The sequence below is a fragment of the Pteropus medius genome, unplaced genomic scaffold, assembly GCF_902729225.1.
Source record: "Pteropus medius unplaced genomic scaffold, Ma_sr-lr_union100, whole genome shotgun sequence".
NCBI lineage: Eukaryota > Metazoa > Chordata > Mammalia > Chiroptera > Pteropodidae > Pteropus > Pteropus medius.
Genome location: NW_024342466.1, coordinates 2757636 through 2782928, shown reverse-complemented (window position 1 = coordinate 2782928; position 25293 = coordinate 2757636). Strand labels below are relative to the sequence as shown.

The window sequence follows — 25293 nt, the reverse complement described above, 5'->3', positions numbered from 1 at the left end:
TGCCGGCGCCGGGAGCGGCTGCAGATGCAGATGGAGCTTCGCTCGCTCGCCTGCCACTCACCTCCTGCTGTGCGGCCTGGTTCCTGACAGGCCACGGACCGGTACCGGTACTGGGGGTCGGAGGCCCCTTCTGCATGGAGGAGCAGCCTCCCTGGAGGGGCATGAGCATCCTGAGTTCAGAGGTCAGAGGTCAGGAAGAGGGGCCCGGGACTCCCTAGCATCAGAGGTTCCCAATGCTGCGGGGACAAGCTGCCTGTGGCCCCGAAATCCCCATCTCCTCAGAACCCAGGGGCGTCCTGCGCAGCCAGCCTGTCACGCCAGGCACCAGCCTGACTTCCACCTGCAAGGGAGACCCTGGCGCCCCAGAAGTGACCTGGTCTGGGCCCACACAGGAGGGTGGGTGGCTGGGCTCCGAGGGTCGGCCGGGTGGCCCTGACAGGGACCGGAGAGCGCGGACGCACCGTGAGGACGGCCGTGGCACTGGCGGTGGCCCCTGGGGGTATCGCGTGGGTCATCCGCTCCATCGGAAGCGGCGGGTCAGGCGGGTCAGGCCAGGCCGGGCTGAGAAATGCTGCTGGGCGGAAGCCAGAGCTGGAATCAGAGGGGTTTCCGGAAGGGCAGGGGTCTGGGGAGTAGAAGCCCCTGGACCTGGGACAACCGGCCTTCCTACAGGACCCCTGGACTTGGAGCCAGAGACCCGAGGAGCCCCTACAACGTGTCCCAGGGCCCGGGTAAACGCATTTGTCCCCAGGGCATCCACAGGTGCCGGCCGTTGGAGCGTCCGCACTGCGTCGCTCTAAGATCGCGGCTTCGCTCCCATCCCTCCCCCCCCCGACTGCCCGGCAGGAGCTGGGAAGGGCATCAGGTTCGGCGGTCTGGGGGCCCGGTGCAGCCCATCAGACCACAAAGCCTGTCCCCACTGCAGACACACACACCAGGGCCACACCCGAGTGAGAAAGGTGCCGTGTACCCCACCCGGACACCCGCCGTCCTGTGTGAACTGGCGGGTGCCCTCGTGACACTGGGGCCCACAAGCAGTGTTGGTGCTGCTCCATTCCACTGTGATAAATGCTGGTCACGGTTCCCGAGCGGGTGGCGACCTGCGGTTTGAGGACCACGCCCCTGCCCCCCACTAGCCCACAGACGCTCGACCTGCTGGAGCCTCAGCGACAGGCCCAGGGACCCGACTTCCACCTGCCTCTGGACAAGCCCAGGCCCAGAGCAGGGGTGAGGCCGCCTGACCTCACACGGGCGGGAGGGCCAGGCCCCAGGGGCTCGGGGGACCCGAGGGCTGAGCAGGAGGCCGTGCAGTGCACTGTGGAAAATGGCCTCGCACTAAAGCAACAAAGACGACGAAGGAAGCCTGGAAGAGGCAGGGGCTGGGCGATGGGAAGGGGGACCCCACCCGCCCGTGCGTCCTGAGTGTGTGGCTGTGGGGAGGCCGCTCCCCCCCATTCCCCTCCCCCAAAGGACCGTGGGGGCGAGGCCAGCAGCACCTAGTCCTGGCACCCGTGGTCCAGGCGTGTACTCACAGGCAGGGCTCCCGACACTGGAGCCCCCTCTTCCATCCTCCGGGGAGCACCTCGCGGCCCACAGTGGAGGAGAGCGGCGAGAGACGTCATCAGGCGGCCTGTGGGGGCAGGCGCAATCCCGAGCCAGGCTGGGGGGTCCAGCGGGCCAGCCTGGTCCCATCTCATGGCAAGGAGGCCGTGCATCTTGGACCAGGGCCTGGAGAGGGTCAAGCGTGCTGAGTGGGGGGCAGAACCCCATGTCTTTCCACGCCCTGCACGCAGGTGGCCGGGGTTCCCCCAAACGCCCCATGCGCTGTCTCAGGGCCGTGAATCACTGAGGCCGCCACCATGGGGACCCCCACGTCAGGGCCCGACTCACGGGCTCTCCCTGGAGGCATCTTAACTCGGCAGCGCCGGGCGCCGGGTCAGGGCCTGGTGTCTGGCTTGTGCTCACCTCTGTGGCCTTCCAAGAGACGCGTGCACACACACTGCACACACACACCCTCCCTGACCCTCCCTGACCTCTGTGCTGAGAGGGCCACCCCCCAAGGGCCCCTCCCAGAGGCCGGCAGGCGCCTGGCCCGTGGGTGTTAGGGAAACCACAAGGAGCTTGGAACGCGGCCCGTGAGCGAGGGCCACGCACTGTGCCCGCGCCTCACAGGGGTGCCACTGCGCCCAGGACCCACGGGCCGCGTCCAGGCCGCTGTCCCCAGGGCCAACAGCAAACAGACCGCCAAGGTCAGCCCTGGGGAGCCCTGAAGGCCCCCACGCTGCACCCCACACCTGCCCCACGTCTGGGATGGGGCACAGGCCTGGCCTCGACCGCCTCTCCTGCCCCCACGTACCGACAGGTAGGCAGCCAGAAACAGCCCCTCACCTGGGGGTGTCCTCCAACCCAGCCTGACCAGCCTGGCTTTTGCATCTGCACAGCAGGGGGCACGACTCCTTGCTGAGCAGGGGACAGGAGGATGCAGGCCACCCCAACGCCGCAGGCGTCAGCAGGCTGTGCCATCGCCCACCTCCACCTGTCCCTCCTTGGGTGGCAGAGAAGTCCGTCCAAGAGGACACCTGAGCTGTCATTCCAGGACCCCAGAGCTGGGCCTGCCGCCTTTTGGTTTGAAGCTGAGAGCTGGTGGCTCTCTGACCCTGGCTCTCCGATGGCCGACGATGGCTCCCGGATGGGCCAGGGGCCTCGATGCTCGTCCGGCCCACGGCTACTCCAGGTCCCGTCTGGGCTAGCAGAGCCACGTGCTCGTTCCCCTGAGCACCCCACCCCAGCCGGCAGAGCAAAGCCCTCGGCCTTTCTCCCCAGTGGCAGCAGAGGACAGACGTGGCCTCAGGGCCCCTGGGGTGGCACTGGACAGATCCTCGGCAGGACAGAGGACCTGGTTCAAATCAGGACAGTTTCCTCTGTCCTGCCGAGGAAGCGTGGCCTGGGACCGTGTGGCCCGTGCTGCAGCATGGTGTAACGCTCCACTCTCTCTGTCTTGAAACTCTTACTCGTTTTTGAATAAGAGGACTGCGTTTCATTTGCACAGGGCCCTGCACGGGAGGCGGCCAATCCTGCCGGTGCCAAGCCCTCAGCTACTCTGAGTGTCCCCCTGCTCATCTATAAGGTGCGACAGTCCCACCTCCCAGCAAGGACGCAGACACCTGTGCTGGGCACCCCAGCCTGGGTGCCCTCAGGACAACCCTGGGTCTACACCCACCACCTCCTCTGTCACATTCCTGTCTAGGACCTTCCCCCGACTGGGCCACTGGAAAGGAACACAGCCTGAATCCCCGCCTGCCCGGCCACCACGCACCTCGCACCTTGCGGGAATCTGTGCCGAGAGCCCAGGAGCCCAGCACGCAGTGGACTGGGGACGGGGGAGCGTCTGCGGGCCCGCCGGCCCGGAAGGCCCTGCGGGAGCAGCGGCTGGGCTGCAAGCACAGGGAGCCGAAGCTGTCCGGGCTGTCTGCCGGGGGCTGTTGCAGCCACTGCCCCCAGGAGTGGGAGGTGGCGCATTAATATTTGAAGGCAGGGTGTCAGGTGGACAGGCGGGCTTGGGCTGGGTGTGGGATCCCTTACCACACGCCTGAACCCTCCACGGTGCAGAGCCCGGGGGCGGGCCCTCTGGGGAGGCAGGGAGACCTGAGATCTGGGTCACAGGAGAGGGAGAGACCACCTACAGGGATCCCCCAGTACAGGGCTTCTGGCCCGGTACAGCCTGGGGCACAGATGGGGGAGCCGAGGCTCACAGAGGGCAAAGGGCTTTCTCAAGGTCCCACAGCTGGGACAAGGCAGAGCGGGGATCAGAGCCCCCTTTGAGACCACATCTCTGCTCCTGCCAGGCCTGGAGCCCCTCGAATCGCTGCTCTGCCATGATCTGGAACAGGGGCAGAGGCGGTGGAGGAGGGGGCGGGAGGGGGGCTCCTGCACCCCTACTAAGGCTGCAAAGCCAGGGCCGTTGTTCACTCTGCATTTCTCGAGGCTGCTCACTGCTCACTATCATGAGCTTCTCAGGCTCTGACACGTCCTCAGCTGTGACACAGACGTCCCATGCATGCAACAGCCATCTGGGCCCAAAATCACATCACCCTGGGACTTGGGGGTGAAGAGGACCCCATAAAAAATAACGCATGTGTCTCGGACACAGGAGTCTCACGTCTTCTGGTGTCCACGGTGCAGACACTGACCAGCTTAGGAGTTTTAGACAGGGTCAAGCCAGACCCCAGACTCCGTGGCAGAGCTGGAGAAGCCGGCACCAATGGTCTGATGGGCAGAGGGGGACTGAGCCTTGGGGGTCTCACCAGACCCTGCCCGGCCAGGACAGAGCCATGGGCCCTGCTCCCTGCCCCCAGGAACCCTCCACATCCCCTCTCCTGCTCAGCCGGGGTGACAGCAGCCCCTCACGGGGAGTCAGAAAAAGCAGAAAGTTGGTCCAGGGCCCAGAGGAATGGACTTTGGCCCCAGTGCCACACCTGCGGCCTGGGGGACCTCATGCCACCTGGTCCCTGGGGCCAAACCTGCTCCACTCCACCGTCGGGGAGGCCTGAGGAGGCTGCCCTGGGCCTCAGGCTCCTCACCCGTAAGTCAGGTTGGTGGGAACATGAGGGATTATGGGGAGCCCCTGGCGGCTGGCACCCATGGGACAGACCTCGTACCAGTTGTCACTGCAGTGTCTGCTGAGCTCTGAATGTCAGCTGGGACAAGGTCTGCTGTGGGGTTCCCCTGGCGACTGCAGGACCCACGTCCCTGTGTCCGTCACTTAGGCCCCGGACACTAAGCAGAGCCACAAGGACCGGAAGCAGCAGAGCTGTGTCCTGACCTTTGAGGACCTGACACTTGGCCACGCGTGGCCCCACACTGGGCGGCTGCCCCGAGGTTGGTGCCCTTCCCACGGCCCGCAGTCCCTCTCCCGGCGTTTCTGGTGAGATTTGAGGCCTGCCATGCATTATACATTGAGGACAGCTGTGTCGAGCCGGGTTACAGGCCTGTAATGCCACCTGGGCTGAGAAAATCATGACCTGCAGATGGGTGCTGGATGCCGGTCACCGCGCTGAGATTCGGTTACTGGCCGTGCAGCCGGGCCTGACTCCCTGGGGGAGGAGGCTTCCCAGGGGAGTCCCTCACCCGCTTTGGGCCTTGGTTTCCCCATCTGTAAAACAAGGGGTCCTAGGGTCTCTGGACCTGGGAGTCGGCACCTGCTGGGTGCTCACTGGGCGTCTCTTCTACCCGCCACCGAGGCTCTTCCACGCCTCTGAGCACTCAGAGGTGCTCGGAAGGAGCCCCTCGTTCTGGAGCGAGGACGGGGAGGGGGCGTGGGAGATGCGGGGACCAAGGGCTCCCCGCCTGGGGGGCCATGCCTGCCACCCAGGCTGCCGGACCTGCTGCTGCCACGCGGCCGGATGTCACTCAGACCCGGCCCTGCGGCCAGGGGCCCAGCTAGCTGCCCGGCCACGGCAGGAGGGAGTCGGGGTGCAGGGCCCCCTCGAGCTCCTGCCCCGCCAGGTCAGAGGTGGAGATCGAGGCAGGGGCAGGACTTCCGGAGGCATCTGCAGCCGCCCCGCCCCCCAGTCCTGCGGTCCCGCCCACAAATGGGACACTGCGCGGCCGGTCTCATTCCCCAGGCTGCCTCCCTCGGACCGTGACTCCCCAGTGGCAGGCGCCGGCCGCGCATCTCAGGGACAGCGATGGCTTTCGCCGCCTCCTGTGAGCCCGGCGCGGGGAGAGGCCAGCGCCGTGACCTCTGGGTATCGCGTTCCCATCAATATTGCATCAGGCGCGCAGCCTCCGCGCTGACGGCCCCCCACTGACGGCCGCCCTCCCGCCAGCCGAGCCTGCGCCTGGCCACGCGAGGCGGTGGCCTGGGGAGGAGGGGAGACAAACCGGGCCAGTGGTGAGGGGCTGGCACCCCTGCTGCCCTGGGCGCTCACTGAGGGAGTGAGGACACGGAGCCTCAGCCCTCATCCTGAGGCCCAACGGGCTCCTGATGCTCACAGTCCCGCCAGCCCGAAGGCGAGGCATCTGGGATTAAATGCGCCCGCCCGTGGCCCCAGGTGCAGCCTGAGGGGCTGCAGGCAGGGAGGCGGTGGACGAGCCCACCCACCCTCCACCGCCACGGGCAGAGCAGGTTCACAGGCTGGGCACCAACGGCCAGCTGGTCAGGCAGGGCGGCTGCACACACGGTCCAGGCTGGTCTGGGGCATCCTGAGTGAGGGGGCCTGCCTCAGATCCTGCGGTGACATTCAGAGGAACCCCAGAAACCTGGGGTGGGCCAGTTCCCTGTGGTCCTGGGGTGTCAGGAGAGCAGCTGGAACCCCGTCTACTGCAGAGAGGGCACTGTGGCCGGAGGGGCGGGCAGACATGCGAGGCCTGCGCTGGGGCTGGGGCTGAGACCTGGCTGGACGCAGGCCCTGGCCATCGGCGCTGCAGCAGGGCTGGACTGGGGCCGGGCTAGGGAGCCCCAGCCAGAGGTCAGGCGGGACCCGCTCCCCGGCAGCCAGACTGACCTGATCCCACCCACCTCCTAATCCCAGCTGCCAGGCCGAGCCCAGTGACCGCACGGGGGCCGGGAGGGAGGGTCCCAGGTGGCCGGGGCACCCCTGGCCTGGGGCCTGCCAAGCTCTCTGTCCATCACAGTAGGAACCGGCTGTGTCCCACCGCCCTCTTCAACTCAAGCCAAAAACACAGCCTTTACCAACAGTGCCACTGGATGTTTAGTAAATAAATAGTGAATAAACTGCTTCAGCGGTAACTGCTTTCTGAAGCTATGACATCAGGACAAACCGGGCAGCGGCGTGGACCCCGGGGCCCCCAGCTGCCGTGAGCCACAGCCGGCGGGTGTGGGTTTCAGGTGCTGGTGACAAGAGGCTCTTGGTTGGCCGGGTGACGACCCTCCACAGGCCCAGGGAGGACTGTGGCTCGGCCTCATTTGGTCCTGGACACCCCTAAGGGACAAGGAGGTGCAGCAGCCCTGCGGTGATGCTCGGCGTGGGGCACCTCACCTCGCCGGGCCTCAGTGTCGTCACGGGAAAGTGGGGGCCGATCCCCCAGAGACGTTCTGAGTGGGTGGCCACTGAGAGGACGGACGGGTGGGGGCTGTTTGTCACAGTGAGAGCCTCAGGCCTGGAATGGGGGGAGGCCCCGGGGGAGCCTGGTCCCACGCTGGCCAGACCGCCACCTCCGCCCACCCACTCGTCCGTCTGTCCCCCCCCCCCAACCATGCATTTGCTCACCAGCCCGGCTACTCGTAGCCTGTCGTGTGCTGGGGACTGGGGCCAGCAGGACAGACGGGGACAGGGCCAGCTGGGATGGCAGAGCAGATCTGCATCCTGCTGCCTTCAGGGCTACACGGAGCTGGCCGGGTCTCGGCAGGGTCGCCTCGCCAAGGACCTGGGGCCCTGCTCCCACCCCTGGGTGGTCTCAGTCTGAAAGCCCATCGCAGCCCCGGCGCCTGTCACAGCCCCTGCCACAGGCCGTCTCGGCCCCAGTCAGATAGCCCCGGCCCAGGCCCTTTGTCCTACAACTGACGTGGTGTGCACAATAAGCCCTCCAGCCCACGGGGCCGTCAGGGCAGCACGGGGCCCTGTCACCCCGGACCCCGGGAGGGTGGGAAAGCGCGAGGCTCACCTGCCTGGCCGTCTCCCGCAGGTACTGGGCGCAGTCCTGGTGTCCGTGGTACTCGGCCAGGTCCGCCGCCGTGTACCCGTCTTCGTCCCGCAGGGAGTGGTCCACACGGTGAGAGACCAGGGCCTGGCAGCACTGTGGGGAACGGCACGTGCGACCCGGGGGCTCACGCCCGTGCCCGTGGCTCTCACTAGCACCAGAGGCGGGCAGGTGCCGTGCACGCGGTCACCCTGCCCGTCTCCCAGGTGGGAAACCGAGGCTGCCGATGGCCGGGGACCCGCCCAGGGCCCTGCCGCCCTTCTCTGCAGGTGGGGCTTGAGTCCCTGAGCCTCGCCACGGCAGCCCGGTCCTGGCAGCGTGGCGCCAAGGCCTGCAGACACCAGCTCTGCATCCTGCACAGGAGCCCGGGTCCCGAGGCGAAAGCCTCGCCAAGGGCTCTGCCTGACCGGGCCTGGCCCTCGCGGCCTGTGTCCCGGCTCTGACCACAGAACCAGTTTCTGATTTTACAGCAACTCTCAGGTGTGTGTCACCTTCATGTGCGGAAACAGGCACAGAACGGTGGCCTCCTGAGCAGAGGCCGGTGGTTCCAGATGACCGAACGACCGAGACTGGAATGTGGACATTGGTGTGGTGGCCGCGCCAGCGGCAAAAACAGGGGGGCAGATGGAGGCACGTCAGGGGCAGCACAGAGCAGGGGACTTGGCCGATCCACTCCCCAGTGCACGGAAAGCACAGACCAGGTGTGCAAGTCACCTCCCGAAAGCATCGAAGCGCTGACAAGCACGCGGGGGGTCACCAGGAGGCAGGGGCACGGGAGGGACAAAGCCCGCCACTTGGAGCTTCTTTCACGCTGAGAGCACACCAGTGCGGGGGACCTGGCCATCACCTCCGTGGTCCTGCAGCCCCCATGGGACCAGGGAGGCCAGAAGCAGCCGCGGGCCCACCAAAGCTGGGGCTCTGACTCGCCACCTCCCACTTGGCCGAGGGCTTCGGGACACCCCGTGCCGGGAATGTGGACAGAGATGACCCTGGCTCGCAACCCCCAAAGGCGCCTGACAGGCCAAGGCAAACAAGACGCCACCCGAGGTCTGGAACGCGTCCTGCGAATCGTTCTTCAAACATGATGTGCGTCCTACAGTCCCAGAAAACTGGGAGCACGAGTCGACGAGACAACGGGACCGAGTCCAGGAGGCCACCTCGCAAGGACAGAAGTAACGGGCTGCACCGCGGCCATGCCCGCCACCTCCACAGAAAAGCTGAGCTGGGAAACTCCAGCTCAGGATGATGACCTCTACAAATGACTCGTTAGAAGGTCGAGGACATAAAAATAAGTTAAAAACTGAAACTGAAGAATTAGTAAACAGAAAATGGGCCAGAGGAGGGAATCGCGAGCACAGCACAGTCAGACAGAAAGAGGAACATGGAAAAGCAGCGGATCCGGGCAGGACTGAAAGACGGTGACACTGACCCCGGGACCAGAGAGAGACCGCGCGGACGTGGAGGTCGCACCCGAGAACCGCGCCGACGGAAACAGCGAAGCACATGCTCGAGGAGCCCGGCCGGCCCCGAGCAGCGCGGACACAGGGCCGTCTACCTCTGGCCACGTCACGGGGCGGCGCAGACGGCCCAAGGCTCCCGCTCGCCGTCCCTCTCTGCTCTGCCTCTGAGAGGAGACCTCACTCTGTCTGTGGAGCGCGACCCCTTTTCTAATAAACTTTCCTGCTGACTCTTAAAAAGAAGGCCAAAGGCAAGGTCAACGCCTCAAAAGCGGCAAGAGAAAAAGATGATCGTCACGCAGTGACCCCCCCACAGCTGACTGCATGGAAGCCAGAAGGCGACGAATTATGTTTTTCAAAACTGAGAAGAAAATAAGGGGAAATCGCCAAGCTGCTGTTCCCCACCCCCCCCCCCCCAGCAAAACTACCCCAGCTCTGAGGCCGGAATAAAGATGTTTCCAGACAAACAAACCAGAGGAAGCGAAGAACTTGCCCACAGCAAACCGCCTCGAGGGAACATTTAAAGCACTTGCTTCATGAGGGAAACGAATTCCATTTGGAGGGCTTGAGATGCCAGGGGGCACGAAGAGGGGGAAAGTGGCAAATTTGTGGGTTTGTTTCAGTTAAGTCTCTATTCACTGGCTGACTAAAATACAAGGATGTCACACAGGTTTGTAAAAACCGTAAAGTAAAACGCATTGAAAAAGGCGGCCTCCTCCCCCCAACCCCCTCCCCTCCTGCAGCCACGTCGGCCTCCAGCTGTGCCTGGAAGAGCCCCAGGCCATCCGGGCGAGTGGGGGCTGAGGGACCGTCGGGGTCCCCACCTGAGGGATGGGGCGGCAGGGCCTTCCCATGGGCCCTCACTGTCCTGGGGTGACACGTGGAGCCGCCCTGGGGGGTTTAGCACTGGGCACGTGTTACACAAGGGTGAACGAGCCAGAAGGTGAACAAGAGGCCCCCACGAGGTCAGAACCCAGGCAGCGGGCAGCCGGGGTGCAAGCGAGGGCTCTAAGAGCCCATGGCCTCATGGGCCACCTCAGGGCACGGAGTGTCCCAGGACGCAGGCTGGAGGGTGCGTCTGGGCCTCCGCGCTGTCCCACCCAATGCTCTCCTTCTCCACAGATACTTTGACACCTCGTTCACCTTCCAAGACGAACTCCACAGACACTGTCATCTACCTGCGCGCGGAATCTGTAAATAATTAGTATACTGCTCCAACTCTAACACGAAGGAGAAAAGAAAACGATTTATAGCGTAAAAAACCACGCATTTTTCCACGTCGACGTTCAGCGGGGGTGTCAGGAGAAATGAGAGGCGCCGAGACCCGCGGAGCCGCAGCCGTGGGCGCCCCGCGCCCGTCCCCGCCCCGCGCCCGTCCCCGCCTCCCCTCCGCTTTCCCCGGCCCGAGAGCCAGCGGCCCTGGAAGGCGTGCGGAACCGGCTGAGCCGCGAACGGTTCTCGCCCAGAGACAGGAGGCGAGTGTGTGTCCGGCGAAGGGCCGCCACGGTCGCCCGGTCGGCGCGGGCGGGTTCGCACCTCTCTGTCCCTCACTCCTGACCTGTGCATGCTGGGTAAACGTGTCCACACATACGGTCTCCTTGGACCACTGGTTGCCTCGTGCACCCGGGGGTTAGGCCCCGCCCCCGCCCCGCCTCACCCCCACCCCCACCCCCACCCGCCCCCCCCGCACCTCCATCCGCCCGTTCTCCGCGGCGTCGTGCAGGGGTGTCCCGCCCCAGGAGTCTCGCGTGACGGGAGCGCCCATCAGCAGCAGCCGGTCCAGGATGGGCGTGTGGCCGCCCCGGGCTGCGAAGTGGAGGGCCGTGGCCCCCTCGTTATCCCGCGCGGTCAGGCTGATGTCGGTGAAGGTGACCTGGGGGAGGAGAAGGGAGGGGCGTGGACTGAGCCCCGCTAGGGGGGAGGGCGGCCACCAGGCGGGACCTTCAGGGCAGGCGCTCTGGGGACAGATGACAAGCACTCAGCTTGTCATCGCCCCACGGCCTGGCACCCCCGCGGCAGTATGAGGGGACGCGAGCCACGGTTTAATTGACAGCCTCCAGCCCCAAATCGGCCCCAGCCCAGATCCCAAGCCGACACGCCACAGGCAGGCCTCACGCATCAAACACAGAAACACCTAGGTTGGCACCAAGGGGACAGCAAACAGATGTGCGCGGGGCACAGGACGGAGGTCAGGGCGTCCTCTGGTGCCGGGCACCCCTGGGCCCTGCACCCCTGCCTGGCATAGGCGCAGACGTGGGGTGTCGGGAAGTGGGTCCCGCACGGCCTCTCAAGACGCTGGGCTCGGATCCTGGTCATCGTGGGGCTGGGGGCTGGTCCGGCTGGCAATCGCACCGCTGTGAGGGCACCTGTGAGCACCACCCACAGCATCCAGCCCGGCTCAGGGGGCCCTGGTGGGCTGCCACCCCCTTCCCCGATGGGCACACTCTGAACCGCGTGCCTCCGCACAGCCCGTGGGACGTCTGCGGCTCTCCTAAGAAAATTCTGTGTTCACGATAGGGGGGCAGGTGGATGGGGCGTTGCCCCCTCTTCCCTCCTGCCTTGAATGTGGCCGATTGGCCACGAGAGAGAGGCCAGAGAACAGCAGAGATGCACGTGACAGGGCGGCCGCTGACCCGACGTCCCCAGCCTCCAGCTGTCCTGTCCACCCGTCACCTGCAGCCAGAAGCACTGCTGGCTCATCTAGTGTCCACATGTGTCTGTCAGGAGCAGAGGCCCCTCACCCACCAGCTCCCCGAGGTGGGGGCACCCAGCACTGGGGTGGGTGAGCTCACTAAACCTCTCTAGAGCCCTACTGTGTGCTGGCTGGGGAAAGCAGCCACAGACAGAGTCCCTGCCCCCACCTCCTGGACCTGACGCCCCCAAGGTAAGGAGCCGAACACACAGTCCGCCAGGTGTGGGGCCAGAGGAGAGGACGGAGTGCTCGGCGGGGTGGCTGCCATCCCAAGCGGTGGGCGGGGACCGCGGGGTCACCTGGGGAGCCACCTGCCAGGCAGAGGATTCGGCATGTACAAAGCAGAGCACTGTACTAGGGCAGTGAGGCGGGCCTACGGAGGGGGCGCTGGCGGGGAGGGGTAGGGGGGTCTCAGGAACGGGCCCTCCCCTCACCACCAGCCAGCCCTGCCGTGGCTCCCAGCAGCCTCAGGAGAGAGCCCTGGTCCCCCCATCCCACCTCACCCCACCCCACCCCACCCCACCCATGGGCCAGGGGCCCTCAGCTCCACAAGCCGTGCCCCTCCCAGGAACTCCGCCTCCTGCCCGGGTCGGTGCTCAGCGCTGCCCTCTAGGGGAGACCCCGCTCCATCCGGCCTCAGTAACGGATCTGGAGCTCCCGGAGACCCTGCCTGCTCTGGTTCTCTGGTTTCCCCAGCTCACTCGAGAAGGAGGCACCCCACAACCCCCGCCACTCTGCGATCCGGGGCCTCAGACTTCCTTCCTGAGAGGCCTGGATGACACCCCCATGGGTACAGAAGGGGAGAGGGTGGGGACTGACCCTGATCTGAGGCAGCTGGGCCCCAGCAAGCAGCCAGAAGGCCAGGGTCAGGCGCTGCAGCGGGTCAGACACTGATGACCGAGCATCTGGGTGCCACCAACCCCGAGAGCACCCAGGAGATGCGCCAGGACCCCTGGGAGTGGGCAGGAGAGCTCCAGGGGTTGGCACTGCAGGTCCCCGAGGTCCCACAGGGGCTCCGACGTCCAGTCCATAGCCACGGCCGGCTAGAGCTGTCAGCTCCGCACTGCACCCCGGCCCAGCCTGGGCCTGGCGCCTATGGGTGCTCAGAGCGATGGGCACGCACATCTGATCCCCAACGACCCCGTGGGTCCCCAGTTCTCGGGGGCAAACAGATACAGAGGGTGCGGCCCCCACCCCAGCCAGGCCCTGCTTGCTCGGAGGGGCTCTGCGGTGCAGGCAGGAGCAGGCGCCAGCCCCGGGACCTCCCCGCCCCGCGCCCTGCGCCCTTACCAGCCAGACGACGAGCGAGTAGTGGCCGCGGGCGGCGGCGGCGTGCAGCGCGCTCGTGCCGTCCAGGGCGCGCAGGTGCACGTCGGCGCCGCCATCCTTCACCAGGAACTGGGCCAGGTGCAGGTGGCCCTCCCTGCAGGCCAGGTAGAGCGGCGAGGCGCCGCTGCGTGTGCGGCGGTTCACGCTGCTGCGGGGGAGGGCGGGGTTCAGAGGGCACTCCGCGGGGGTGGGGGCTGCTCCAGCCGAGGGCCCAGATCGCTTGGAGGGGCGGCCGGGCAGCTGGCCAGCCTTTTGCTCCCAGCCCCCTCTGAGGGGCTCCGGAGGTCACCTGTAGGGTCGCACAGGTTGCGCACCGCCCGTAGGCACCAGCTTGGGGGGCAGGTGAGGGAGGGTGAGGACCCGGCTGCTGGAACCCAGCTCCGCCCACTCCCCCATCGGGCTGTGCGCGCTGCTGGGGTCGCCAGGAGAGGCGCTTCTTCGCTATTTCGGGGTGACGCCTAGCGGGTCAGTGACTTCTAGAGCTGAGGCCTGCCCTGTGACAGGGGACGTTGTGGGCAGGACACTAGGCATCCGTGGGTGCCCGGGCTTGGCGTCCGGCCACGTGGATGGGCTGGAGCGGGGTCCTGCCCAAGGCGGCCCCCACATCCGCCTTGGCCTCTACCTGCTGCAGGGCCAGGTGAATTATTGGTTCCCAGCAACCGGCTGCAGGGAGGGGTGGTCCCCTTCCGAGGCAAACCGACCCCATCCCCTGGTGACACAGACGTCACCTCTGGCTCCTGCAGTCAGTGCCAGGGGGGATGTGGGCCTGGAGCATGGGACCCCTCCCCGTTTGTGTGTGTACATGTCCGTGTCTGTGCTTAATGTGAATTCTCCCAGTTTTCAAACGGCAAAAGCTTTTTAAAACTGCGGGTCTAGGAGATAGTCTGTGGCCGGCCAGGTCTGGGGCGGCCCGTGCACTCTGGGGGAGATCCCAGAAGCGCGTCTCAAAGGCCTCGGCCCAGGGGTTGGGATGGGGAGACCAGGAACGAGGCTGTTACTCCACAGCTGAGCTGTCAGGCCTTGTTGGGGACACACGTGGGGCCATGGGGACAGCCAGCCGTGCCCCTGCCAGCCCCTTGTCACTGTGTGTCTGCCCCCAAAGGCCCACCTCAAAGGCCACCAGCCTGCCATCCTGTCCCCCTCGGAACAGCCTCCCTGGGGGCCAGCCCTCGACTGCCCGCCAGGCGGTGCTTCGGGACCTCACCTCCCGTGGGCAGCGGTCAGGAGCTTCAGGCAGGTCAGGTCCCCACTGACCGCAGCGTGGTGCAGGGGCAAGGCCCCCTCCAGCGTCTCCAGCGTGGCCGCGTGGCCCTCGCGGAGCAGCCACTCCACCAGCACGGGGTGGGCGAAGCGGGCGGCCAGGTGCAGTGGCGAGACACCCGAGGCGTCCTGGTCCTGCCAGGGCAGGGGCGGGAGGTGGGCGGGCGGCAGGTCCCACTCGCCCCTGCTGGGCAGCAGCAGTTTGGCCAGAGCCAGCCTCGGGGGCCACACTGCCGGGGTCCCCACGTGCCTGAGAACTTCGCCCCCATCCCTCCCTCACGCCCCTCCCCCTTCCCACTGAGCGAGGCAGCCGCTCAAGGCGAGAGGCTGGGCTGAGACTCGAGGCCCGGTCTTCCGTGTCCAGCCCTGCGACCCTGCCATTCCCGGGTCCCCTGCCCAAGTTCAGTCGTGCCCCACCCTGATCTCCGCCTTCAGAAAGGTTCCCGCTTGCCCCGGTGCCCACGTCGGGCTTGGTGGCCAGCTGGTGTCCCTGGACACGGCCTCCTGGCCTTGGCCCCACCCCCACTGAGCGGCCACACCAGCCACGGGTGCGCGTGGAGCGTTTCCACTGCGGGCTGGCGGATGCGGGCGACTGCCGGGCACAGAGCCAGCACCGCTCCGTCCGGCGCCCCTCAGGGCTGCAGGGATAGCCGATGGGGACAGCGGTGTTGAGGCTGCGCCACACTCAGGCTGTCACGGGTGAGGCTTCCCTCTCCCGGACCCAGCGGGTCACCCTGAGGCCTGCTCAGCTCTGTCCGAGCTTGCTCGTCGCCCTCCCGTGGCCCTTCGCCTGCAGAAGGGGGCACTGGGCAGGCAGGCAGGGAGAGGGCGGGCCCTGGAGAAATGCCCCCACGAGCCCCAGAAACCCTTCCCTACCGTCAAGGCCCTTGTCCCTCTGCCCCCCAGTGAGCCCCCCGGCCCCCAAGCCCACGTGCCCACCACGGACTCTTTCTGGGACCAGGCCCCAGGGCTCGGGTGCAGTGGGAACAGTGGCGGGACCCCCAGCAGCACGGCCGGGAGCTCCTGCGGGAACGGGTGGTGTAGGAGGCGACCTTGGCCTTCAAGGGCTTTGTGTTGCTTGGGGCAGGGCGGGGTCAGAGACCTCGGCACAGACTGCCTGTGGGGTTGGCGTGGTGAGGCCCTGAGAGAGAGTCCAGGGTGGAGGACGTGCCAGCTCGTGGCCCACAGCCCCCTCCATCCACACGGACTCCACCCTCCGCGCTGCCGGCCCGGCTTACCTGCAGGCCGCAGCCCCCTTCACGCACCAGCCAGCACAGCTCGGCCAGGCTGCCGGTGGCGGCGGCATCGTGCACCGGGGTGGCCCCGTTGTGGGCCCGCTGGTTGCCTGGCAGCTTGGCCCGCTGCACCAGGAACTTGACGCAGGCCAGGTGGCCAGCCCGGGTGGCGTGGTGCACCAGGCCAGCACCCAGGGCATCGATGATGCCTGGGCCCAGGGCGCCAGCCTCCAGCAGCTGCTCCAAGGCGGCCAGGTCCCCGTCCATGGCAGCCGAGAGCGCCCGCTGCTCCATCCTCAGGCCCAGCCGAGCGGCCGGCTCTCGGGCCTGTGCACAGGCCCAGCTTCCTGTTTCAGGCGTGGACGCAGCTCCCGGCTCCAGTTACCGATAACGGCGCACAGGGCAGATGGGAGGCGGCGGAGCTTGAGAGAGGGGGGCCTTGGGGACCAGGCCTGCAGCCCTGCCTGAGCCAGTCCGGTGGCACCAGAGCTGCAGCGGGCAGCGGGCGTGGGGCATGGGGGAAGGGTCCACACCCAACTCCAGGTCCAGGTCGGGGGTGGGTAACGGCCTGCAGATGCTGCCCGGAGCATGTGGCTCCCTCTTGGGCGGTGCGTGTCTCTGCCTGAGACCGATGTCCCACCTCCAGGGGCTGTTCACAGGTACACTTGTCCTTTCAAGAAAGTGGCAGGCTCCCCAGTGTCTGCGTCTGCCAGTCTGACCCTAACCCTAACCCCGGCGGGCCTGTGGGGAGGCCACCTGGGGGACCCGCCTAGGAGGGCCACGTGGGAGGCCAGGCCCACCCAGAGCGGGGCTCCTTCTGGGACACTTACCACCAGGCTGTTGTGGAGTCTGAGCATCTGGCTGTGTGGTCAGCTGAAGAGCCAGGGGCCTGCCTGCCCCTGGGGCAGCCATGCTGGATCCTGGCCTTCACTGGCCCGAGGCCGCAGAGGCTGCGTGAACCACAGGGCCATTGGTGGGCACAGGGCCGACACTGGTCAGACAGGCTTCGGGGTGAGAGCCGGGGTCCCCAGGGCCTCACCTTAGCCCACCCTCCAGCCAGTGACACCCTCCAGGCTGTGGAGCTGCAGCTCAAGGGCCCAGGTGCATTTTCCAGACTGTCCTTGTCAGGAACGCTGGCCACCCACAGGTCTCAGGGGGGAACTGAGACCATAGCCGGAGGCTGGCAGTGGGGTACCACGCACCAGGGACCTGATTTCTACGGGCTTCCGGAGACACGTAGGCTAAAGCACAGCTGTGCGCCGATGGGTGGGGGTGGGCACACGCACGCCGGCTCGCACACCCTGCCACCCCGAGGTGCCCCTCAGAAGAGCCACAAACACCCAATGCGAGCACTGAGATCTTTTATTAGTTCATTTAATTCCTGATAATCGTGTAATTGTGTAGTTGTTTGCTCCTTAAAAGTATTATTCCATTAAAAAATCATTCCTATGTAAATACCTCCTATGACATGACATTTGATGTGGATCAGAATGGCACACAGCACTTGTGACAATAAGGAATCCTCCTGCAGATGGAGTTAGGTGAAAGCTGATGAGGGACGAACTGGCTTCCCACCCAGGAACAACCCAGAGTCACACGTGCACTGGCAGCCCCGCCACTCAGCGACGCCGGAGCTGAGACCCTGAGTGAATGAGCCAGCGGGGAAAGACGGGAGGGGAGGGGCTGGTGGCTGCCGAGTGGCCGCAGCCGAGTGAAGGGCAGGGCGGGAAGTGGGGACCCCCGAGCAGAGAGCAGGGCTGACTGTCCGGAAGGGGCTCAAGAGGCCCCGGAAGGTGAGGGCGCGGGGCAAGCTGACCCTCTGGGACACGGACAGGGGTGGGGAGGCCGCGAGTGCAGCGAAAAACCAGGTTTCCTATTTCATGACTGACGAGTCATTACAAGTGCCAGGATTTTATCTTCTAGATAAAACGCCACCTTCCAGGAAGGGGGCTACGACAGGCTGGCCCACCTCCTAGAGGGCAGTGTGGTCCAGCCGAAGTGCTTGCACTTGGACCACTGCCACTGTGCAGCATGAGGGCGACAGTCTCCGCAGGTGTGTCCTGGGCCTGTGAGCACCCATAGTGACTGTGCGCCCAGGAGACCCGCGTGCGGGGACGGGGGGCGCACGGACTGGACTGAGTCACCAAGCTCGGTCACCATGCTCGGTCACCGTGCTCGGACACCGTGCTCGGACACTCGGGCCAAAATGGGCCTCCCAGGGGAGGAGGAGGTAGACGGGGTAAGGCAGGTCAAATAAGTGGGGACAGAAAGAAGTCTAACTATAGGAGGAAAAAAGATTAAAAAATAAAGATGACACTTTCCCAAAAAAGGAAAAAAAAAGCCCCTCCATCCCAGGACAGCCGTGGGCGGGGCTTCCCACGAGGTGGCACTAGGCCTGGCCCTCCAGCCAGGCCACCGCCTGCTTAAGGTCCTGGACAACGAGGTCTACCTCAGCCCTGGTGGTGCTGCGGCCCACGCTGAGCCGGAGTGCGTTCCGGGCCACGTCGAAGGGGATGCCACAGCTCAGCAGCACCGGGGACGGCCTGTAGGGCGACACACGGGCGTCAGCGGACACGGGGGAGGGACACGGGGCAGGGACACAGGAGAGGGCACGGGGCAGGGACACAGGGGAGGGACATGGGGGAGGGCACGGCCTGTCTGTTCTCGGTAGGCTCCCCTCCCCCTTCTGTCCCCTGGCAGATGTACCCCTGTCCTCCCTCACTCTCCTGCCCCGGGTCCTCTGGGGCTGGGCACTCCCCAAGGTGGGAAGGCCAGACCCTCCGCCCCGGAAGCACAGTCTTCTGGCTACTGTGTCTGGCAAGGCCAGCCCCGGAGTACAGGCTTCCAGGTCTCAGAGTCACGCACACATGCACACATACACGCGCACACACGCACCTACATAAGCACACACACATGCTCGCACGTGCACACACACGCTCATATGTGCGCACACAAACGTACACATACGTGCTCACATGCGCACACCCATACATGCTCACGCACACACCCATACACACATGCGCACACACACTTACACAATGCACACACACATACACATATACACATGCACATACACATGCACACGCATGTACACGCGCACACGCACACACACACAGCAGGGTCTATTCCCCACGCGCGGCGTCTGAGCCGTGGCTCGCCCGCCTGTTGGTTTTCACAGCACTCAGCACAGGGCCCCGCAGACATGGGGTCCCGCCCATTTATCCTCGTAAGGGGGCTCTGAGCTGGGTCATGCGAGGCTCATGGTGGCCCCCCCAGCCCCTAAACATGGTCTGGCTTTCACGGTCCGCCTTCACAGGCCGCTGGCACGTCAGGCGTGGAAACGGCGTGGTGGCCTGAGCTGCTGGGGTTACAGCGCCTGAAAAGCACCCAGACCAATGCCCCCCGATACAGGCCAGGTGAAAGTGGGTGCACTGCATCACCCCCAGTCACAGAGTGTCTGAGCCAGAGTCCCCTGCGGCCTGTCTTGTCACAAGTGAGAGACAAAGACCAGGCTGGACAGTAACATTCTCCTCTTATAGTCGTGCGGGCCACTGAACACTTGTCCCCCTGGGCTGTGCTGCCAGCCCCTCCTCGTCCCCTCCCCTACCCGTGGCAGTTGGCTGCAGACGGCACCTGCCAGGTTGACCGCTCTGCCCACTTCTCGGCGAATGGGCCATTCAGTTCCCCTGGGAAGGGACAGTCCCCATGCGTCCCCCTCTGCACTGCGACTGGCCTGGCCTTGGGGCTCCTGACGGGGACTCCGGCTGTGCTGTCAGGCCCCTGGCCCCTCCCACCCCTGCACGGCGCTACCGCTGCCGGGCACTGCCCCACCCAGGCCACACGTGCTCAGCGGAGTCCCAGCCGGCCCTGGACAGCCTGTCGCTGGTCACGTGTGTGTCTCTGCTCTCCGGAAGCCCAGGCTGCCTCACTCAGCTCTGCTGCCACCTTCTGTACATGGAGCCAGTCTCTGCTCCAGGTGCCCGATGCCTGTGGCTCCGCCTGGTGTGCGCCCACCACCGCCACCCGGGGCCTGCTACCCCACGGCCCTCCCTGCATCCTGCTGTGTCACACCCTGGCGGGAGCCCCGCCTTCCTGGGGACAAAGCGACCCCGCTGCTCCAGCCCTGCCCGCCCCTGCCCCTGCCCGACGCTGCTGGTCCCGTCCTGGCTGAGTGCAGCCCTCCGTTAGGCCGCAGCTTCCACCCCCAAGTCCAGGGCCCACAGAGGCTTTCTACGTGACTGGCCCCTGGCCCTGAGCTGTCTGGTCACTTTCTACGTCCCCACCAGGCTGCTCAGCTCCGTGAAGGCCCAGGCCCACTGCCTGGAGCACGGACGTGCCCTGGAGAGTACTCACCGGTCCCCATGGTCCGAGTGGCACGCGGCTCCCACGCTGGCCAGAAGCGTCCTGCACTGCGCCAGCACCAGGCGGCCTGAGGAGACAGAGCACGTGGCCTGAGGAGGGTGCAGGGGGGCCGACCTGCCCTGCCTCGGGCCTCTTCTCTGCTGCAGGCCCCCAGGCCCCCACCCCCCACCCTTGTGGCACCTGACGGAGCCCAGTGCACAGGCCCCTCAGCGCGGGTGAGACACCAGCGGCATCCAGACTGAGGGCTCCCCTCCCGCAAGGCAGAGACGCAGGCACTGTCCCCCCTTCCCCCCGACTGGCCTCAAGATGCTGTTTCCGGCCAACTGCCTGGTGAGACACCCAGGGTCTGATCAGCCACCTCGCCTCCTAACTTGTCCTGGTAACAACAGGCAAACCTACACCTGTGTTTTCTACACATAGACACCTGGGAGCTGCCAGAAGGTCCTCCCGCCTTCTCCCACAGGCAGAGATGAGAACGATGAACCGATGAACGTAGATTTAATGAGAACCTGACACATTTAAATTAACACCGGTCATCAATGAACACAAAGTCTGTCTCCAGAAGAAGGGGGACAGGGGAGCCTGGTTTCCCACAGCGAGGAAGTGGGAGGCACAGAGGCCCGCTTTCTGCCCCAGTGAGTCTTCAAGGTCCAAACACACCGAGGACGACAAACCGGGCAACGACCTCGTCGTCTGAGAAGGCGCTATGCCCTGCAGATGGGGCTCGCTCAGGCCCTCCAGGCCACCGGCGTCTCCCAGTGCAACGGGGCAGGTCACCGCCCCGCGCCCAGGCCACAGGGACTCGGCGCGCTGTTTTCTGCGCCCCTGAACACGAGGCGGCCAACCTTCCAACGTGGGAGGCGCTGTCCCCGGGGCGAAGGAAGCCCCTGAGCTGGGCTTGTCCTTACTCGAGCCAGTTTTCAGTGCTGACTCCCTCTGCTCCTTACCTTCACGAAACCAAAACTGTAAAACCTGCCGACAAAAACGGACCAGCTCGCCTACGTGGAGCTCATCTGACGGCCTTCCCTAAGAGCTTTTGGTGGCACTAGGACCGTGGAGCACTGGACACGACCCGCGTCCTGGGTGCCAGAGCAAGGAGCAGAGTCAGGAGCTCCAGCCCACCACGGGACAGCTGCCGACTCCACTCCCCATGTCCCCTGGCAGCTGTCCAGCTAGCCCAGCCCAGCCCAGCCCGCTCCCGCCAGCCTCCAGCACTGGGGAGACCAGGAGGAGACGGTCGTCACCTTGGAGCTGGGGTCCCCGGATGGAAAAGTTGCACGTGTTGGGCAGTCGCTCAGTCCCGGGAAACTGGCTGTTGAGATGAACTTTGTTACCGAATTCAGCCTGAAAAATCAATGAAATATTCACTGATGGCTTCAGAGCACACGCCCCACCCCGCCCCACACCAACTGTTTGAACTTTAGACTCCTCTGGAAAACAAAATCTCAACCTTAGCACTAAAACAATGATCTCGTTTTTACGCATCAGGAGAAAGAATTCTGAATGCACGTGGGCCTCCCACACCCGGTCACGAGATACGCCACCTCTGGCGTACTCCGTCCTGAGTCTGCGAGGAAGATGACCCCCTTGGGGGGTTTCTGACTCCCGCTATGGCTTGTCATTTAATTCTTCCCTCTTTGCTCGTGACCTTGGTTGTCCCCAGGGTCCCCGGGCACTGGGCCGCAGTCCTCCCAGCTCCTCTCGTCCCGTTAATCGAACCCCACATCGTGCGTGTTCCCCAGGCCGCGAGTCCCCGTCCTCTGCTCGCCGGCCCCGGGCTGGCAGCGCACTCACCAGCAGCCGCCCCTCCAGGTGGTCCCGAACGTCCCGCATGTGGGCCTCATAAGCCTCGCAGTTCTCTGTCACCAGCTCAGCGGCCTGGAACACAGGAAGGCGGCAGCGGGAGAAAGCGTTCGGTCATCGTAAAGGGGAGCAAAGGGCTTTGAGTAGCAGAGGTGACAGTCCCTGATGACAGAGAGGGGACGTTCCCTAAACTGCTCATTTCCTGGAACATCACAGACAGTGCTTCTCGAGTGACCCTGTGACAGGGGCCATAAGTGCTCAGTGTCATCTGCTCCTCTTCCATAGAAACTTAGATACTTCCCGACACCGCCAGGCACGAGACGCCACAGCATGCTAGGACCAAAAAGAACCCCAGCCCTCGAGGCACATCCTGTCCCTTCAGAGACAGAGGAGGACACAGGAGCGGAGGGGGACCGCTCTGCAGGCCACCGTTACGGGGCGGCGGGGACGTGGAGGTGGCACACAGCCACCAACGTCATGACGGAGGGAAGGGTGAGGGCACTCCTGGGACAGAGGGAGGGGACTGGGCCCTGGAGGCCCTGGTGGCCGCGGGCCCTGAGCTAAGGGCAGCAGGGCACTCGCCCCAGAGTCTGAGGACGGGCGGGGCGGCTGATGCGCACGTTTCCCCATCGTTCTGGACGCCGTGTGGGGAACGGGAGACGAGCAGCTGTCAATAAAGGATGGGGGTCGCCTGGCAGAGTCGGTGGCTGTGGCAATGGACAAGAGGCAGATCCCCGCCGTCGCGGAGACGGGAATCGGGTGCAGGGGTCAAGGGCGGGAGCAAGTGAGAACCTGCATGGTGGGAGGTGCCCCGGGGAGAGAGGGGAACGATGGAGGAGGCGGCAGGACACTTGAGAACCAAGAGGAAATGTCGAGGAAGCAGGTGGGGACATGAGTCTCCCAAGAAAAGTCAGGACCTGCCCTGAGATGTCAAGTTCAAAGGCCTGAGCACAGGCTGGTGTCCGAGCTACAAGGGAGCCGTCGCGGAGAGGAAGCTGGGAAGGCCGCAGGGGCCAGAAGACAGGTGAGGAGGCCCAGGAGGGCAGCCAGACGCAGGGGGAGCCAGCCAGAGGGGAAAGCGTCCCAGAGCGGCCACGGCACAGACGAGGACGTGACGATGCGGCTCAGCCAGTTTCAGCAGAGGAACGGGCAGCGACACTGGTCAGGACGGGAGGGAAGGGCCAGTGCTCACAGGCCACCCCTGGGGCAGAGAAGCGCAGGGGACGCTGGAGGGGTGAGGACTGGGGAAGGCAAGCCAAAGGCTGGGGGAACGTTCTGGCAGAGGAGCAGGAGGGGACAGCAGCAGGACACTCCTCAGGGAACACGGGGGAGGGTGGAAAGCCAGACTGAGCAGGGGGGCGTGGAGGGGACGGCGTTTGTCCCCAAGTGGACGATGGAGTCAGAGGCTCGGGGCCCAGGCGCAGGCCGGGAGCAGGCAGGGGTCCCTGTGGGGCTGGGAGGCGCCAGGGTTCAGGTGAGCCACCAAATGAAGAGGAATCTCTTTAGGAAGCTGCTACCACCGGCCAGGGCTCAGGACGGCGCACACCGGCAGCCCGAGCACGCTCTGCTGTGGCGTCACCGTAGTCCACACAGGACACTGGGAAAGAGCTTTCCCTTCCGCTAAGCACACGCAGCCCGCCCCGCACACCTCGAGCTGCACATCTCGTATCGGTCCATCCGCTGGGGTCGTGAGCACGATCTCCCCAAGGCGCTGGCTGCCCAGCAGAGCTGCCGGGCCCGACAGTGAGGTGACAGAAGACACTGGTCTGTGCCCCGGGGCCTGGCGTGGGGCTCCGGGACTCTCAGGCCCCTGAGTGGGAAGGGCGCCTGGAGCACCTGCTGTTCTAGTACCTGGTGTTTGGCCCTGTTTCCTGAGAGAGGACCTAAACCCCTCGGAAGTTCCTGGGTGACGGGAAACCCCTCAATCCACCGCCCCTCGTTCTGCGGAGGGGAGAGGGGCTGGACGCGGAGTCAATGACAGTCGCAGCCTCTGTGAAGAGCCCGGGAGCACAGGGTCCGGGGTCCGGGGCTGGTGGAGCGGCGGTGCCAGAGGCGGTGCCCACACCCCTCACTCTACGCGTCGCTCCCCGGTCAGAGGTTCGGGGGTCCCCTGCACCCTTTATCACGTCCTTCTATGGTAAGCCTGGGATCCAGGCAGGAAGTCGCTCCTCTGAGTTCTGTGAGCTGCTCTAGCCAAGTAATCAAACCCGAGGGGCTCATGGGGACCTCCACCTGACAGCTGGTGGGTCAGAGGTGCGGGTGACAACCCGGACTTGGGCCTCACTCTGAAGCGTGGGGCGTGCGTCTTGCGAGACTGAGCACTTAACCCGTGGGACCTGACGCTGGCCCCAGGCAGGCCGCGTCAGCACCGAGTTAAGCTGCGGGGCATCGCTGGTGTGGCAGCTGCTCGCGTGGGAGGACCCCGCGCCGTGTCAGGGCGCCGCGTGCGGTGGCCGAGTGAGGTGCTGCTTCCTCCGCCGCGGGCACCGAGGCTCACCTTCCCAAGGCCGGCGATCATCGGCGTGTTCTCCGTCCTGTAAGAGAAGTGGTCCCATCCTATTCACACAAAGCAGGTGGCGAATGTCCCAGGAAGGAATCCTATCTGTGTAAAAGTCGTGTGTTCACGTAAAAACGAAATCACATCGACACCTTCCCTGAACCTGTGCCGCGGGGCTGCCCCGAAGCTTCCCCCGCCCCCCGGCAGGGTTCACGCGTCCCGCTCTGGGCCGGCGGACTGGGCCCACAGTGGCCACACACGTCGGGTGTCCCGAGTGACAGTTCTCTCTCTACCCGAGAGAAACCTGTCCTCCAACCGGAGACCTCAGAGCCCACGCTCTGGTCCCCACTGCCAAACCAGGGGTGGTCCGAGGAGCTCACCCCGACATTCTCAACCAGAGCAGGATGAACCCCACATTACTGGAGACGTCGGGGTGCGAGCGGAAGGGGACAGAGCACCCACCTACCAAGCTGAGGACCACGCTGAAGGACAGAGCTCTTCACTCTGTGTCAGAAAAACAAAACACCGACTTCGCGATGCCCTCCGTTTTAAGTTCTGGCTGAATCGAGTTTTCTTGAGCCCTGGGCGCTGGCGACTGCCCATTTCCCCGTAGATGACAAGGTACCTGAGCCCCTGCACGTGACTGTGGGAACACTGAGCCTCCTGGTCCTGCTCCGTCTAGGTGATTGGTCCACTGTTCCCGGAGACGGACGCTGGTCTGGGAGGAATCAGGAGCTCCGGCCGGAGAGTCCGGAGGCCTGGGGTGTCCTGGGCCCTGATTCCTCTACCAGCCATGGGACCCTAACCCCTGCCCCCCCAACCCCAGGCCTGCCCTCACAGACGGAGGGTTGGACCAGGGGCATCTCGAAGGCCGAGGGCCTGTGACTGCCCAGAGGGCTGCGGCGTGGGCCGGCCGGGGCCGTGGGGACTCTGGCCCCCCCCGCCCCCCAGAGCACTTGGCCCTCCTTCAGCATCACGAGCCCCTCGAACCCAATC

The 25293-nt window shown here is 65.4% G+C and overlaps 2 protein-coding genes across 7 annotated transcripts in view; both read right to left on the bottom strand.

Annotated features, from left to right (window-relative positions):
* ESPNL (espin like) overlaps positions 1–16791 on the bottom strand; it is a 23717-nt gene extending 6926 nt beyond the window's left edge. The window contains exons 1-11 of the mRNA XM_039861576.1: positions 15639–16791; positions 14345–14535; positions 13102–13288; positions 10810–10992; positions 7433–7758; positions 4001–4070; positions 3753–3880; positions 3583–3652; positions 3317–3491; positions 462–571; positions 106–170 (exon numbers count right to left, since the gene is read on the bottom strand). Coding sequence (XP_039717510.1) covers positions 106–170; positions 462–571; positions 3317–3491; positions 3583–3652; positions 3753–3880; positions 4001–4070; positions 7433–7758; positions 10810–10992; positions 13102–13288; positions 14345–14535; positions 15639–15929 — 1796 coding nt within the window. The 5' untranslated portion in view covers positions 15930–16791. The remainder of the gene's footprint in view (positions 1–105; positions 171–461; positions 572–3316; positions 3492–3582; positions 3653–3752; positions 3881–4000; positions 4071–7432; positions 7759–10809; positions 10993–13101; positions 13289–14344; positions 14536–15638) is intronic.
* A 188-nt stretch (positions 16792–16979) lies between these two features.
* SCLY (selenocysteine lyase) overlaps positions 16980–25293 on the bottom strand; it is a 29808-nt gene continuing 21494 nt past the window's right edge. For 5 of the 6 annotated variants that reach the window (XM_039860579.1, XM_039860561.1, XM_039860587.1 and 2 more), the window contains 5 exons: positions 24298–24334; positions 21792–21875; positions 21242–21341; positions 19989–20064; positions 16980–18178 (listed from right to left, as the gene is read on the bottom strand). In XM_039860579.1, coding sequence (XP_039716513.1) covers positions 18025–18178; positions 19989–20064; positions 21242–21341; positions 21792–21875; positions 24298–24334 — 451 coding nt within the window. In that variant the 3' untranslated portion in view covers positions 16980–18024. Of the gene's footprint in view, positions 18179–18785; positions 19012–19988; positions 20065–21241; positions 21342–21791; positions 21876–24297; positions 24335–25293 lie in introns of those variants that run through there. The other variant, XM_039860570.1, reaches the window with a different exon arrangement.